Below are 13,882 nucleotides of genomic sequence, written 5' to 3' on the forward strand. Positions count from 1 at the left end.
ATGGAGGACACATGAAGTGACAATGCTGGGTGGAGGTAATGCCAATGAATGGCACATGCAGTGACAATGTAGAGTGGTAGCAATAGCAGGTTGTGACATAGTACGTGAAATCAACCAAGTAAAATGTTCCACCATATGTAGCACTACGTTCTTTTCAATAAGCAATAATACCTTGGGAAAATTCAACCCTTTTTTGGTATGCATCACAAAGGTGGAGACAAAGTTAGTTTTCTTACATGAGGCAATTGCATAAAGAACATCACTATATTGTTGAATTTACTATGTAGCAGTATGTTCTTTTCAATAAAAGTAGTAATACCTTGGGAAAAATCAACCCTTTTTTGGCATGCAGTGCAAAGGTGGAGACAGTTAGTTTTCTTGCTTGAGGCAATTGCATAAAGAACATGACTATATTCTTACTTAATCTCATTAAAAATTTAAAAGTGAATGCTTTTTCTTAGCTTTAATCATGTCACCCTTTTTAAAATACAATGTACCTTAATGCTACTCCGATAAACTTGGTTTTAGTCTCTCTCTCTCTCTCTCTCTCTCTCTCTCTCTCTCACACACACACACACACACACACACACACACACAAAGAGAGAGCGAGGAGGTATGGACACACAACATGTGTGCATGCACATCACATGCACACGCATGTAGGCACACACATGCACACTTATGTAGACACACACCCCTTTCATATTGGTCTTTTCTTCTTCTTTAGGTGACAAGGATAGAGGGACCATTTTAGTGGCACATATCAAACTTTAAGAGGAAGCTTGTGAATGACTAGCTCAAGGGGAATCTTTGCAACCTCTCATGCCCATCAATCTCAGAACTTTATAGGAATATTATTGTCAAAGATCAAGAAGAAAATCATAATTCCCTCAAGCCTAATCATTAGAAACGATGATGAATGCACTTGTGACACATAATCTACTTTGAATCACTACTAGATTGATGCAATACTACTTTGGTGTTTGACTACTACAATTTCAAGGAGGAGAAACACCAAAATTTTGGCACCCCTAATTTTGCTAGCCCCTATATGTTACAAGACAAGCTTGTGGTGGTGAACCCTTTGCTTCTATTTATCTTCTCCCATTTGAAGACATTAAAGGTGGGCTTGTTATCTATTATTGTTCTTTCGCATAACGTGAAAGGTAGGCCTATCATCTATGATGAATGTTTCTCACATATTTCTACCTCTATTAATGTTTCTTGGTACTTGAGGCACATAATTCAGATCTGCAGATGCGGATGCGGTGTCAAAATACCATTAAGAAAACTCTTTCCCTAAGTCTTTTTAAAAGTCCAATGCTATGTTTAAACCTTATGATAATCTTTACCTCACCTTTTTTGGATCAATGGAGCTCTTGTCAAAAGAAAAGTTGAGTGCTTGCTCTGCATGCAATCTTAAAATAATGACTAGTGGACTTAAAACATTATAATTAAGTAACAAGTGGATCAAAAAATAATGGGCAGCTCAAAATGAGACCCTTAGTTCAAGCTATGGGAAAATTAAATGTTGCAAATCTCTTTTTTTTTTTTTTTTCAAAGGACCCACTACTTTTGTGCTCTTTGCAAAAATGGAAAAATGAAAAAGGAAAGGAAAAGAAACTCACTCACCCACCAAGTTAAGCAAAATGTGAAGTAAGTTTATAAGGTGAAGCTCTCTAGTTTTACCATTAATCAACAAGGCTGCCCTTTTTCAAAGCAAATGCAATCGCAGGTGAGTAAAATGTTTGATCTTGCTTTTCTCTGTTTGAAGCTCTCTCTCTCTCTCTCTCTCTCTCTCTCTCTCTCTCTGTGTGTGTGTGTGTGTGTCTGTCTGTCTGTCTGTCTCTCTCTCTCTCGCACGCACACAGATCGCCACAGCTAGTTTCATGCATTTTTATGGCCTTTCTTGCCCTTCCACACAAGAGTAGATCAGCCTTCTTTCATTCATTGCATGCTGTATGCTTTTTTTCTTTTCTTTTCTTTTCTTTTTGGGTTGGGCAATTAAATCCTCCTTTTTTGTGGGCTGTATATTCTTTGAAATGCTAATGGCTGCATCCATCGCTCAAGAAATTTTCGTTATGTTCTGACGATTTTTTTGAAGATCCCGAGGAAAAAAAACATGTAATAATATATAGTTTCTATTTTTGTTTTTTTTGATGTCTAAATGTTTGTTGATCAGATTCAGAGGAGTAATTTTTTTAAAACAATTTTTTAGGTTCAAGTTTTTTTTTGGCCAACAAGCATTGCTTAAATCAACCTTTATTTTTCAGTTGTTATTATTATTATTATTATTTTTCAAGCATTGTTTCAGAAAAGAACCCATTTGTCCTTATAGAGATGGTTAGGGGATCAGAGTTCCAATGGGGAGCTCAGGGGCTCGATCCCCACTCGATGTGTTGTTAAATAGAAAATGTAACATAACACTCCCTTGGTGGCATCGCCTACGGGCGGTGAAATGCGCCTACGGATGGTGAAAAAAACGGTAACTACGGGAGGATCTTGGGCCTAAGGCCAGTCGGGAAAAAAAAGTAAAAAAACCTATTGAGGCTTCAAAGAGTTGTATAAAATTGGCAGACAAGTTAGTGTCTGGAGGACTGCATCATGGTGATAACATGCCTTTGCACATTAATCTTGCCCTTGGCACTCTTAAGATGCCAGAGCATCATGGAACATGCCATTGTGCAATGTGAAGACTGGAGTTCATGCTTTTTTTTCCCTTCTTGTCAGTTTTTCCCTAAGCTAAGGTGCAAGATGATGTTCTTAATCTTTTCTTGTTGTGAGCTTTTTCCCAAGCTAAGGTGCCCGAGTTCAAACCTGGGATCTACCATGCATTCCTAGTTGCAATCACTCGGTCTAGAGACCAAGTGGACATGCTCTCATACACAAACGTCACCTAATCCTGAGAAGTATTCATTATAATTTTCTTTCATGTCTTTATTTTGGAAAAAAAGATGCAGAATAGTGGGCATTCAGATGTGTTGGCGTCCCAAAAGCGCACTCGAGGAGGAGCATGGAAGGATCACTGGGTTGCCATGCTTGTAGAGCTGAGAGGCTGTATGAATGATGAGTTCATGAAACCCCAAAAACAAGGTGTGGACATGTGGACAAGAGTGGCGACAGAGATAGCAGCAGCATGTGATGGCTTCGACAAAGACAGTGAGAGTTGTAGGAAGAAGTGGCAGAAGGTATACAAGTTGTACAAAGAAGACAAATCCTGCATTGTTAGAGCCTCTGGTAATAATCCTCGGAATTTGACATGCAAGTGGTTTCATCTGGTAGACAAGTACATGCAGATCTGCCCACATGTGAAATGCCATAGCCACACCTCTGGTACTGGTGAGCTAGTATTTTTGGATGAGACAACTCATTTGGAGACTGCACAGGTTACTGAGGTGGATCCTGCTCAGGCCGCTTGTGTGGACTCTGCCCATACAATTCAGATATACAATTCACAGGGGACTGATGTGAACTTCGCACAAGTTAATCATGTGGATTCGGTGCCATTGACATGTTCTGGACATGTGGCAGCATCACAAACATGCATTGGCCAAGACCAGACTTGCCATCACACTGATAAAGGAAATGTGAAGGGGAATGCCAAACGTGCTCGGAGAGATCTGGATGTTGAAGAATGCTTGTCTCAGATGGCGGAAACATGGAAAGATGCACTGGAAGCTATGAAGGAAGCAGATGCAAGAAGAATTGAGGTTCTTCAGTCATTGGCTGTGACCATGGCTGGACTTCTTGATGTGTTGAGAAAGTGGTGAATGAGTGTGTCTGCTTCTCATGCTTGGGCTCTACTTGCATGTACAACCCTATCATCCCCCTTTTTTGTGGCAAACATGCCTGGCTTGATACCTATCTTTCTGTCCTTTTTGAACCTGGATATGAGACACTTTTGGTTTGAAAAATGTTGTTTTAAGAGGGAAAAACAGATATTGGGATCCTTTTTGGTGCAAGTGCTGCTGCAGCAACACTCTGTGGCATGACATGAAGAGAGGGTTGTAAAAAAGGCTGAATGGTGGGTGCCATACATACCATGGAGTTTAATGAACCTGGCCGATCTCATGATGGAGGGGAGACTTGGTCAAGCAGAAAAAGAGCATATGAACAAGGGATTGCAACTACCCTGGTGTTCTCAGAAAGAGTTTTTTAAAAGATGGTGGACATCATGTTAAAGCCTTCACTCCCCCCTCTTGTCAACCGAACATCTGTTTTACAACTATTTCTTATCTGGTTCATTGAGCAGTTATCATGATATTACTTGGAATTTCACGACGTGATTCATTGGAATGCATATGCTTCCTAGCCATATCAAACGCATGTAAGGGATTCTGTAGATCAATGCTTGAGCTTAGTGGAGTTGGCCTTTTGATCGGCAAGTGCATATTTGTGAGGTGATGGTTTGAGGAGGCATATACTATGCACAAACGTATCTGTGGGAGTGCATAATTTTTAGGTTCTTTAGGAGCAGAGAAGCATTTTTATGTTGGAAGGTTGGTGAGTTCTTGCTAGGCTTATGCCTGAGGTGCCCCTGTCTGTGTGTGTGTTAGGGGGGGGGGGTGTGAGAGAGATTATATTATTGTTTTTTGAGGCTGACTGTTGCCTATGAGTCCCAATCATGTAAGTTTATATATAGAGAGTAAATGGAAGAAAAACATTAGCATGAATTCAGGTTCATTGGTATGCTACAACACCTCTATGATAAAGGCAAGTATGGAAATAGTCTTACCCTATGAATGTTGACACATCTTTGAAGGATATGAGGGAAGCATATGTAAATAGTAGCAATGGCTGAAGCTTTATTATGTATTCAACCTCCGAGGACCTAATGGATAGATCTCTGATATGTGTGTATGTGCGTGCGTGCCTGTGTGTGTGAGAGAGAGAGAGTAAAAAATGTCCGTAATCATTGATCACATCTTCCACCTTCCTTATGCCCAGCTTCATAAGATTGTAAGCTCTGATGGGCTCCTGAAGAGCTAATGGAGTGATAAAAACAGCACTCCAATGGAGACTTTCCTGTCGTAAAGAGTTGGAAGAATGCTCATTATCAGGAGACCATTTAAGTGAGGATAAAACCTGTTTCCAATCTTGCAACAAAGAAGTGGAAAGGGGACAGCCTGGAATTCTCCCTTGAAATTTTCCCAAGACTACCTCCCAAAGATCAGTGATCCAGTTGCCATACACCGATGATTTCATAGTAGAGCACATGGTTGCTAACATAATGGCCCAGGGCTGTTGTTGGGAAAAAAAAGTAGTAAGCAGAGTTGCCTTACGGGCAAGCATGTGATACCTGAGATTGAGAATGTTAAGACTACCATGCATCTTGGGGGAGCATACAAAATCCATTTTCAGTAATCGCAAAGCTTTCACATGTGACTTAGTCTTCCATAACAATTCCATTGCTTGGGACATGAAGGCTGAAATATCCCTGGGAGACCAGTGAAGCAAAGTCATATGCCATGAGAATAGATTGGACTATCCGAAGTCTAACATGTAACGGCCATGTGGGAATTTTTCAATATTCCAACTTGTCATGAAGCTTCCGGAAAATCCATTCCATTTGTTGTTTCCTTGTGATATTCCAGCCAATTGGATACCCTAAATGACGCACCACCTCATGACATTGCACAATGTCTCCGGGCCATAAAAGGGCATGCCAATCACAGCTCTTTAAGGGAATGAGCTTGGATTTTCCAAAATTGACCATTAAACCAGCTGCAATGCCAAAAAGAGAAAGAGTATCCATGAGAGTCCGAAGATCTTGCTGAGTATTCTTTGGCATGAAATATGAGTCATCGGCATATGCTTGTGCTATAAGAGGGGTAGACCCAGGAATGCTCAATCCATGAATATGTCCATGCGTCGTAAGAGAGTCCATATGCAAGAGCAATGGGTAAGTAGCAATTGCATATAATAGAGCACTGAGAGGATAGCCTTGACGCACGGATCTGGTCAACTTCCAAGCCTGTGTGATAAATGATTACCAAGGATGCATTGAGAAGTGGACTTAGAATATAACCAATATATGATGTGTACCAACTTAGGACCAAAGCCCATCTTGGACATGATGAGAGAAATAAAATCCCAATGAATCGTGCAAAGGCTTTGGCCACATCCACTTGGATAATCAACACATCTTGTTGAGTATATTTTGCATATTCAATGGCAATCAATGCATTGGAAATGTTATCCTGTATTTGCCGTCTGGGCAAAAAACCATATTGACGCGAGGATGGAGTGCATGACTCAATGCTCCAGATATCCGGTGAACAATCATCATTTTTTATCATTCCCGGAGGCATCTCGTGATACTCACTGGGTATGCATCATAGATTCATCTGGAGGAAGCTTGGTCATTTGTTACATCCATTCCTCCTTGTTCCTCCTCTTGCTCAAAGGGACAGACTAAGGGATTGGACTTTGCAATCTTCAGTTTCTGCTAATCATCCTCTCCCTCTTTATGCTTTGGCTTCTATGAAGGTCTACAGGTCTATTTTGCCACGCCCTTGGATTGCAACTCATGCCAACTCCCTTTGGCATCATCTGCACAAATCTCTTTCTTGGTGGAGGTGTAATCTTAAACTACTATGGGCAAGTAAATTACCTTTACAACAAAGGTTATTTTTATGGAGATGCATGGTTGGTGCGCTTTTGGTGGGAGTTAAATTAGTCAAAAGAGGGATAGCGTCCTCTGCTTGTCTCCGATGTTCATATCAGTTTGAGACAGTTCCTCACTTGCTATGGCTATGTCCTCACTCAAAGTTGCTTTTGGACACAATGTCAGGTTATTTGCATCTTCGCTTTCCGGGACAGAGATTTGGGAAATTCTTTTGGCTATTTGGCAGATCTTCACATTCCCTGTCAGAGTTTTCCTTGTTCCTCTCTTTGGTTCGATATTGGGCACTATGGATTATATGGATGCAGCATAATTATGCTTTCTTGGGTCAGCCACTGTCTCATTAATATGAGTCCTTTAGATCCTCACTGAGGCAGTCTTTGTATGATGCCTGTCACGAGGGTGATCTTCATGTCTCTTGCATAGAACTTTTTTACTACTGTTTTTAAGTTCTAGGGTTTAGACATCCTCTTTATGTCAAACCCCTTTGTACATTTATGATATAATGCAATTTCAACTGGTTTTACCAAAAAAAAAGTGTGTGTGTGAGAGAGAGAGAGATTGATGCGTGTGCCAATTGTTCATGGCACAGTAGACAACAATTTCTTTGAGAAACTATGAAGGTCTTGAATATATTTTTCAAGAGTCAAATGTGGATGTCACAAGTAGGAGGTTTATGGCTAAAATTTCCCTTTGGAACCACTAAGAAGTGTGTTTGTTGGCATGAATGCACCTTGATGGAGCAACTCCACAAAGTTGGTTCAAAGAACATCAATGGTCTCTTTGTGACCCAAAGTGCAAGCTCTAAAACCAAAAAAACAATGAAAAGAAGCCCACACATGGCACCCTAGCCTTATTTCTTCAGTTAGTAGTGAAGCTTAAAGCAAGCTAGTTGTTATTGGAAAAGGATATATAGATTAAAATAGATGTGTTGGCATGACGGGTTATGTTTAAAGATTTTTTTAATGACTTTTTGAGAATATACACGTTTACAACTAAAAAAATGAATCAATTGTGACAAATATAAGGTGCCGAAATTTCAAGGCTAGGTAATAGGTTGTTGAGTTCTTGTATGTAAATACATATATACATGTATATGTATATATAAAATATATGTACATATACATACACATTTACATACATACATACAAGATACATACGTACATACATACATACACATATGTGTATGTATGTATATATATATGTGTGTGTGTGTGTGTGTGTGTGTAAATACGTAGTAGTGTGTATATATATATATGTGTGTGTGTGTGTTATATGTATACATATATATGCATGTATGTTAAATGTATACATATATATGTTTGTGTATATGTAGTGCATATATATATGTGTGTATGCTATATACATACGGATATATACATATGGTACATGTATGTAACAAAGCTATTTTTCACTAGCACATGTACACAGGCTTTGGGCTCGGGCTAGTGTAGACATACTTTAGGGTAAGTGGCTATAAGTCACTTAGCAGACAGTTATTGTACCAATTGGTACTTTTTGATATATTATATAATTGACCTTTCTTGGAGCTATTAGCTTCTTGTACAAGCTTTCATGGCTTTCTTCATGAACCTATGACTGCTCTAGGTATTGAGAAGCAACATGTGTGGACTTCAGCCATTTGAGTCTAGTTGTGAGGACTCCAACCATTGATCTCTACCCTCCTTAGATTTCCTTCATTACATTGGTATCAGAGCCATGGTTTTGTTCATTGCATTGGTATCAAAGCTTGGCTCACATCTTTGCTTAAGGAGTGATTAAGAAATCAATCATTTTAAATGATTTTTTTGTCATTTTAATTTTTTTAATTTTATTTTGAGGGGATTAGTAATTGGATTAATGGTAATCATTTTTGAGCATGTAATCAAAAATTTAAGAAACCCTAATTTTTACACAGGTTTAGAAAAATCTTGATTTTTAAATTTTTTTTCTTGATTATTGAATTAAGGTTTAGTTATTTTTAGAGCATTTTAAAAAAAAATTTCATGCTAAACCATCTCGATTAGTTGTGCAATTCATCAAATCTATTCATAAATCCTAGTTTCTTTCACACTTGCCTAGTTTTTGGAAAAGCTTGGTAGTTTAGAGAGAACCTTTGGTTGCTTTACAGATCTTGGAGCAGTTTTTATTAAGAAAGTGTGCAGATTGAAGATTTTATGTAGATTTCAATGCATTTAACATTTTTGTAGCAGATTTAAGGAGATCTACATGAAGATTGTAGTTCTGTTGAGGATTTTATGCAGATTACTGTAGCTAGAAGCTCAGTTGTGCAGATTTAGACATTTATGCAGATTACTGTGTAGCTAGAAGCTCAATTGCAGATTAAGGAGATCTACGTGAAGATTGTAGTTCTGTTGAGGATTTTATGCAGATTACTGTGTAGCTAGAAGCTCAATTGCAGATTTAAACATTTATTGTGCAAAATCAAATCATGGTGGTGACAATGAGTGATGCTTGATCCAACCTTTCATTAATCTTGGTCATTTCTTATAAGATTCTGGTTCCTTTAAGAGAAATTCCTACAAACTTTAAGAAAATAGTAAATATTGATGGAATTTATGCAGGAAAGGAAGATTAATAAATCCTGGTAATAATAGTGTAAGATTATGCCAACAGTTTGTTGATTAAGTGTCATTAAGACAGTTTTTTGATTAAGAAAATGACTAATATCAAAGATAAGTGCTAATCTTATGATTAATGAATGATTAATCTTGATGAAACTTGATAAATCAGAAGTAGTTTGGACAGTTTATTGATCAAGAACGTGATTTGTAATAATGTTGCACAACAACAGCTTGTTTAAAGACCTTCTGGGTGGAATTATTGGCTCAATCAAGGTAGATAAGTGGCAGTTTTGTAACTATTGGTGATTAAGATCAGTTGTAACATCATTTTGATCAAAGATCTTGGTGCATGAATCTAGAAGAGGATCGACATTAAGCAATGAGATAGATTATCACAGATTTTCTATGCAACATTGAATTTCTGGGAGAGATACATTAGTAGCAGTGTTGTGATCAAGTAGAAGTGTTGTGATGATCTTGTAACCTATTTTCTGAGGGGTCAGATCACAGTGTTGGCTAATAGCTGAAGCTTTTGCATCTAGCTCAGAGAGCTCTTGAGATCTAGCTCAACAAAGGCATCATAGAGCTTTGAGCTCTTAGCTCTGTAGTAGTGTAGAAGACAAGTGAACAATTTACTCAACACAAGCACAAGCAGGAGTAGAAGCAGAAACATACAAACCATCATGGATCAAAAGGAGAGCAACATAACCAAAAGCAGTGTGCTTGAAGTTTGCCTGCAAATCTGACAATTTGATGGCTATAAACATTGCAGTATGAGCTTCAGAAAGCTGTTGGTGCTGGACATTAGCAAAAGGAGCCATTGAAGGGGGCCAACTTAATCATTAGCTGTTGCTGGACATCAGCAAGGAGCCATTGAAGTCCTAGCTCAATCATCAATGCACAAACCTTCACTTACCAGTGAAGATGCGCTGCAGTCTCTCCATAGCTGCGAGAAAATCACTGCCCTTTGGTAGCTTCATCACCGTGGCATTGTTCAAGGCTCAACGCAGGTTTTGGGCAGATCATCAACGCAAGCATTAGGAGAAGAAGAAGAAGGAGAACAAAACTTGAGAGTAAAAAACATTTTAAGCATTGGGGCATATGCCCATTTATACTTTGGCCACACTATCTAGCCTTGCTTCATCTACACTCTTGGCCATCTCACACTCCCATTTATACTTTGGCCACACTATCTAGCCTTGCTTGATCTACACTCTTGGCCATCTCACACTTTTTTTTAAAATCTCGGCCATGTTCATACGCCTTGTATTCTGTGGAGTTTTTTCACATGTGCTTCACATCCCGGGTGGTTTAGCATTTGATTTGAGCACTTTCACGTTTTTTCTTGGTGATTGTTCACACGGCATTGCTGGCGTTGTTCACACATGCTTTGAGCATTGTTTGTGTTGTTCACATGCGACCATGGGTTATTCCAATTACTTTTACCCTTCATTTGATCGCCATGGTGTGAGTTCACATCGTCATCGACATTGCTATAGTAACATCTCAGATCTTAGTCTAGGAGTGTTGCTCATACATTGACTTTATGGTTGCACCATTGATATTTTGAGCTGCCATTTTATGTCATGGTTCACATATCTTTCATTGATTTCACACATACATTTGGTACTTTGAGGCTTAGACCTTTATACCCTCATTTTCACACTTCATGCTATGACGAGGTGGCATACTCATGCCATGGTTAGATGTTCGAGCTTCTGGGTTTGTTGCCTAGTCATATGAGGTGTTATTTTGATGAGGAGGATATATGGTCTACATACGGCGACTTCATCGACTCATTGCTTGGCTACCTCGACACACATGGTTTAGCATTGTTTGCATGGGACGAGTCTTCTTTTGGTGACTTGTGCGAGTGTCCCACACTCGAGCCACAATGATTATTTTCCAGATGGTGTAGATTAAATTGACACGGATCTAAATGATGATGACGTATCTTCTACCCCATACACATGATGATGTATTGCACACACAAATATGATGATATTCATGTATCACACACACTTGCACATGATGATAGTGATATATGTGTACATGATGACATGGATACCTATGCACATGATGTTGATATATGTGATAGTGATGTGTGTGAGCTAGATCATGTGGGCATGATCTCGAGTGTATGGATGGCATCAAGCATTACAACAACTGATCATACACCTAGGCTTACCTACCTTCCTAGGACTCATAATTTAGCATTAGATGATCTTGTGGGCCAGCATTCGATCAGTGATGCATCTATAAGCACACACAAGGTTAGCGACACTTTGCATGTGGAGTCATGGGATACACTTGAGCATAGGCTTGAGTTTCTTGTGCTAGATCTATCAAGCTTTTCTTTTAGGGATTTCACATGTGGAGATGTTTATGGTACCGCTACTCATAGTTTCCATAGTTTACCTGGCAACTTTTATGTGGGTATGGTGCATATATTTGAGTAGTCACATATTGAGCATGAGGGTAGTGTTGATTTTACTGAGGTGAGATTGAGCATGAGGGTAGTGTTGATTTTATTGAGGTGAGATCTATAGGAGACACATGATTATTCATATGGATCTAGAGAGTTTTACTTTTAACTTAGACATTTTCTTAGATCCATTATTGATGGAGATAGACCCTACCTATGAGGATTACTTTAGTGACCTTGGAGATTCCAGGTTTAGTGATTTTGGGATGATGATTTCACTTAGACATTTTCTTAGATCCATTATTGATGGAGATAGACCCTACCTACGAGGATTACTTTAGTGACCTTGAAGATTCTAGGGTTATTGATTTTTGGGATGATAATTCCACTTATCTCTCATGTGTGGACATGTCATAAGTCTTCAGTGACGATGACAATTATGATGATCCTATTGATCATATTCTTACCTTGGAGAATCATGCACACATAGAGGGATTTGCACATGAGGATGTGATGCATAGTTTGGATCTTACACATACATGCATGATGCTGACTACGAGATATGTACATTTGGTTCGTGTGATTTGTTGATGTGATCCTATGTTTTGTAGAGCCATAACATTTACCTTTGGGTGCATCATTTTCCATTTGTAGTGTATGGTTTTTGACTATGTGGCGTGACATTCAAATGCACCTATGGCACATCCTAGTGTTGGCCTGCACGATGGTTCTTTTGTGCCAGGACGGTTTGACATTCTGTATTAAGCTGAATGTTGTCATCCATAGTGATATACCCCATCTTGGTGAATTTAAAAGCCTTGCCACTTTTTGTGTTATCACAATGATACACCCCATCATGGTGCTGGGAACTTTGATTACCTACCCTCACCTTCACCTTCCTTGTCATACACCCCATCCCCACAACAATGGTGGAATTTGAAGGCCTGGCCACTTTAGTGGTTCAAATTATCCTCTTGCTTGAGAGACTCATACTCCTCTCATCATTACCGATTATGTGTAGCTTGGCCATGTTGTTCTTGTTTTTCTCTGCGAAATCTATAGCAATTTGGCCCTTCTTATTGTGTTTGTAACACCTAATCACATGAGATTTAAAATTCTCCCTATTAGACTTATTATTAGTTTCAACCTTCTTGGTATTGTCGCTTGTTGGATAATGTTGTTCTTGCTCGTCGAATTGTTTAGAGAAGAATCTAGGCCTCTGAGGTTTAGACACATGATGCTTAAGTAGCTTGTGGTCCTTTGGAATACCATTCTTCCTCTCACAATTCATGGCTAAAGAGAAAGGAGAGCTAAAAGAATGAGGATAAAATATGCTAACCTCCCCTCTCATAATATATCTCAATTAGTTATGAATTTCCTCTTCTAATCCTTCTCATGGACTCTCTCTATGTCCTAAAGTTGGAGTTTTTGTCAAAATTTGTCATCATAAGCAAAGTTTGTCTCTTTCTCTTAATAATGAAGTATTTAGCTATGAATTTCCTCTTCTACTCCTTAACTCTCTCTATGTCCTCAAGTTGAAGGATTTTTTGTCAAAATTTGTTAACATAAGTAGGAATTGTCTCTTTCTCTAACTAACAAAGTATATCCCACTATTGTATAGCTCTAGCTTTGTATTGGGGTGGTAAAATATTCTTCTTAACGAGCCTTTCAACAAAAACTTGCCAATTTGCATCTACTTTTCTTAGTGACATTCCACCATAGAGCATCACCATAGAGCAACACTTCACTAAATGATTGCCAGCGTAGTTGATCTTATCTCTTTTTTTTAAAATTTCTCTCCTAAAAAGTAATCATCAAGTTGGCTAAGCCATGAAAGCACAACTCTTGGATCCTTCTTCCCATCATAATTGAAAGCTTTATGGTTGATTTTACTCTCCTTTTTCCTATAGTGTAGCTTTGATAGTTCTACGAATGTGATCTTCTTTTGGAAGTTTATGATTCTATAACTAGCATGTCTTCTAGTCCTTTTTCTATGGGTAAGATGGTGCTCTAATTCCCTCCTCAACTCCCTCTCTATGGCTACTAAGGCCTTAAGTTGCTCTTGCATAGTGTGTGGTTGCAGATTGTTCACTATAGTAGTAAGAATTTAAGGGAGAAAAAGAGAAGTTTGTCTTGACTAGTGTGTGGTTGGTAGACTGTTCGTTATAGTAGCAAAAAGAGAAATTGAGAAATTGAAGTGCAATAAAATAAATGCAAAAAAGAGAAAAGTTTCCTTATTTGTCACGC

At 38.7% G+C, this 13,882-nt stretch overlaps 1 protein-coding gene across 1 annotated transcript; it reads left to right on the forward strand.

Annotated features, from left to right (window-relative positions):
- The first annotated feature begins 1,613 nt into the window (after nt 1-1,613).
- On the forward strand, nt 1,614-4,261 carry LOC147619603 (uncharacterized). Its single transcript, XM_086773273.1, has 2 exons — nt 1,614-1,735; nt 2,955-4,261. Exons 1-2 carry the CDS (start codon nt 1,724-1,726, stop codon nt 3,768-3,770), a joined length of 828 nt encoding a protein of 275 aa, XP_086629399.1. The 5' UTR covers nt 1,614-1,723; the 3' UTR covers nt 3,771-4,261.
- Nucleotides 4,262-13,882: the final 9,621 nt, after the last annotated feature.

This window comes from Cibotium barometz, chromosome 33 (assembly GCF_041138505.1).
Source record: "Cibotium barometz isolate CiBa-2024 chromosome 33, ASM4113850v1, whole genome shotgun sequence".
In the NCBI taxonomy this organism is placed as follows: domain Eukaryota; kingdom Viridiplantae; phylum Streptophyta; class Polypodiopsida; order Cyatheales; family Cibotiaceae; genus Cibotium; species Cibotium barometz.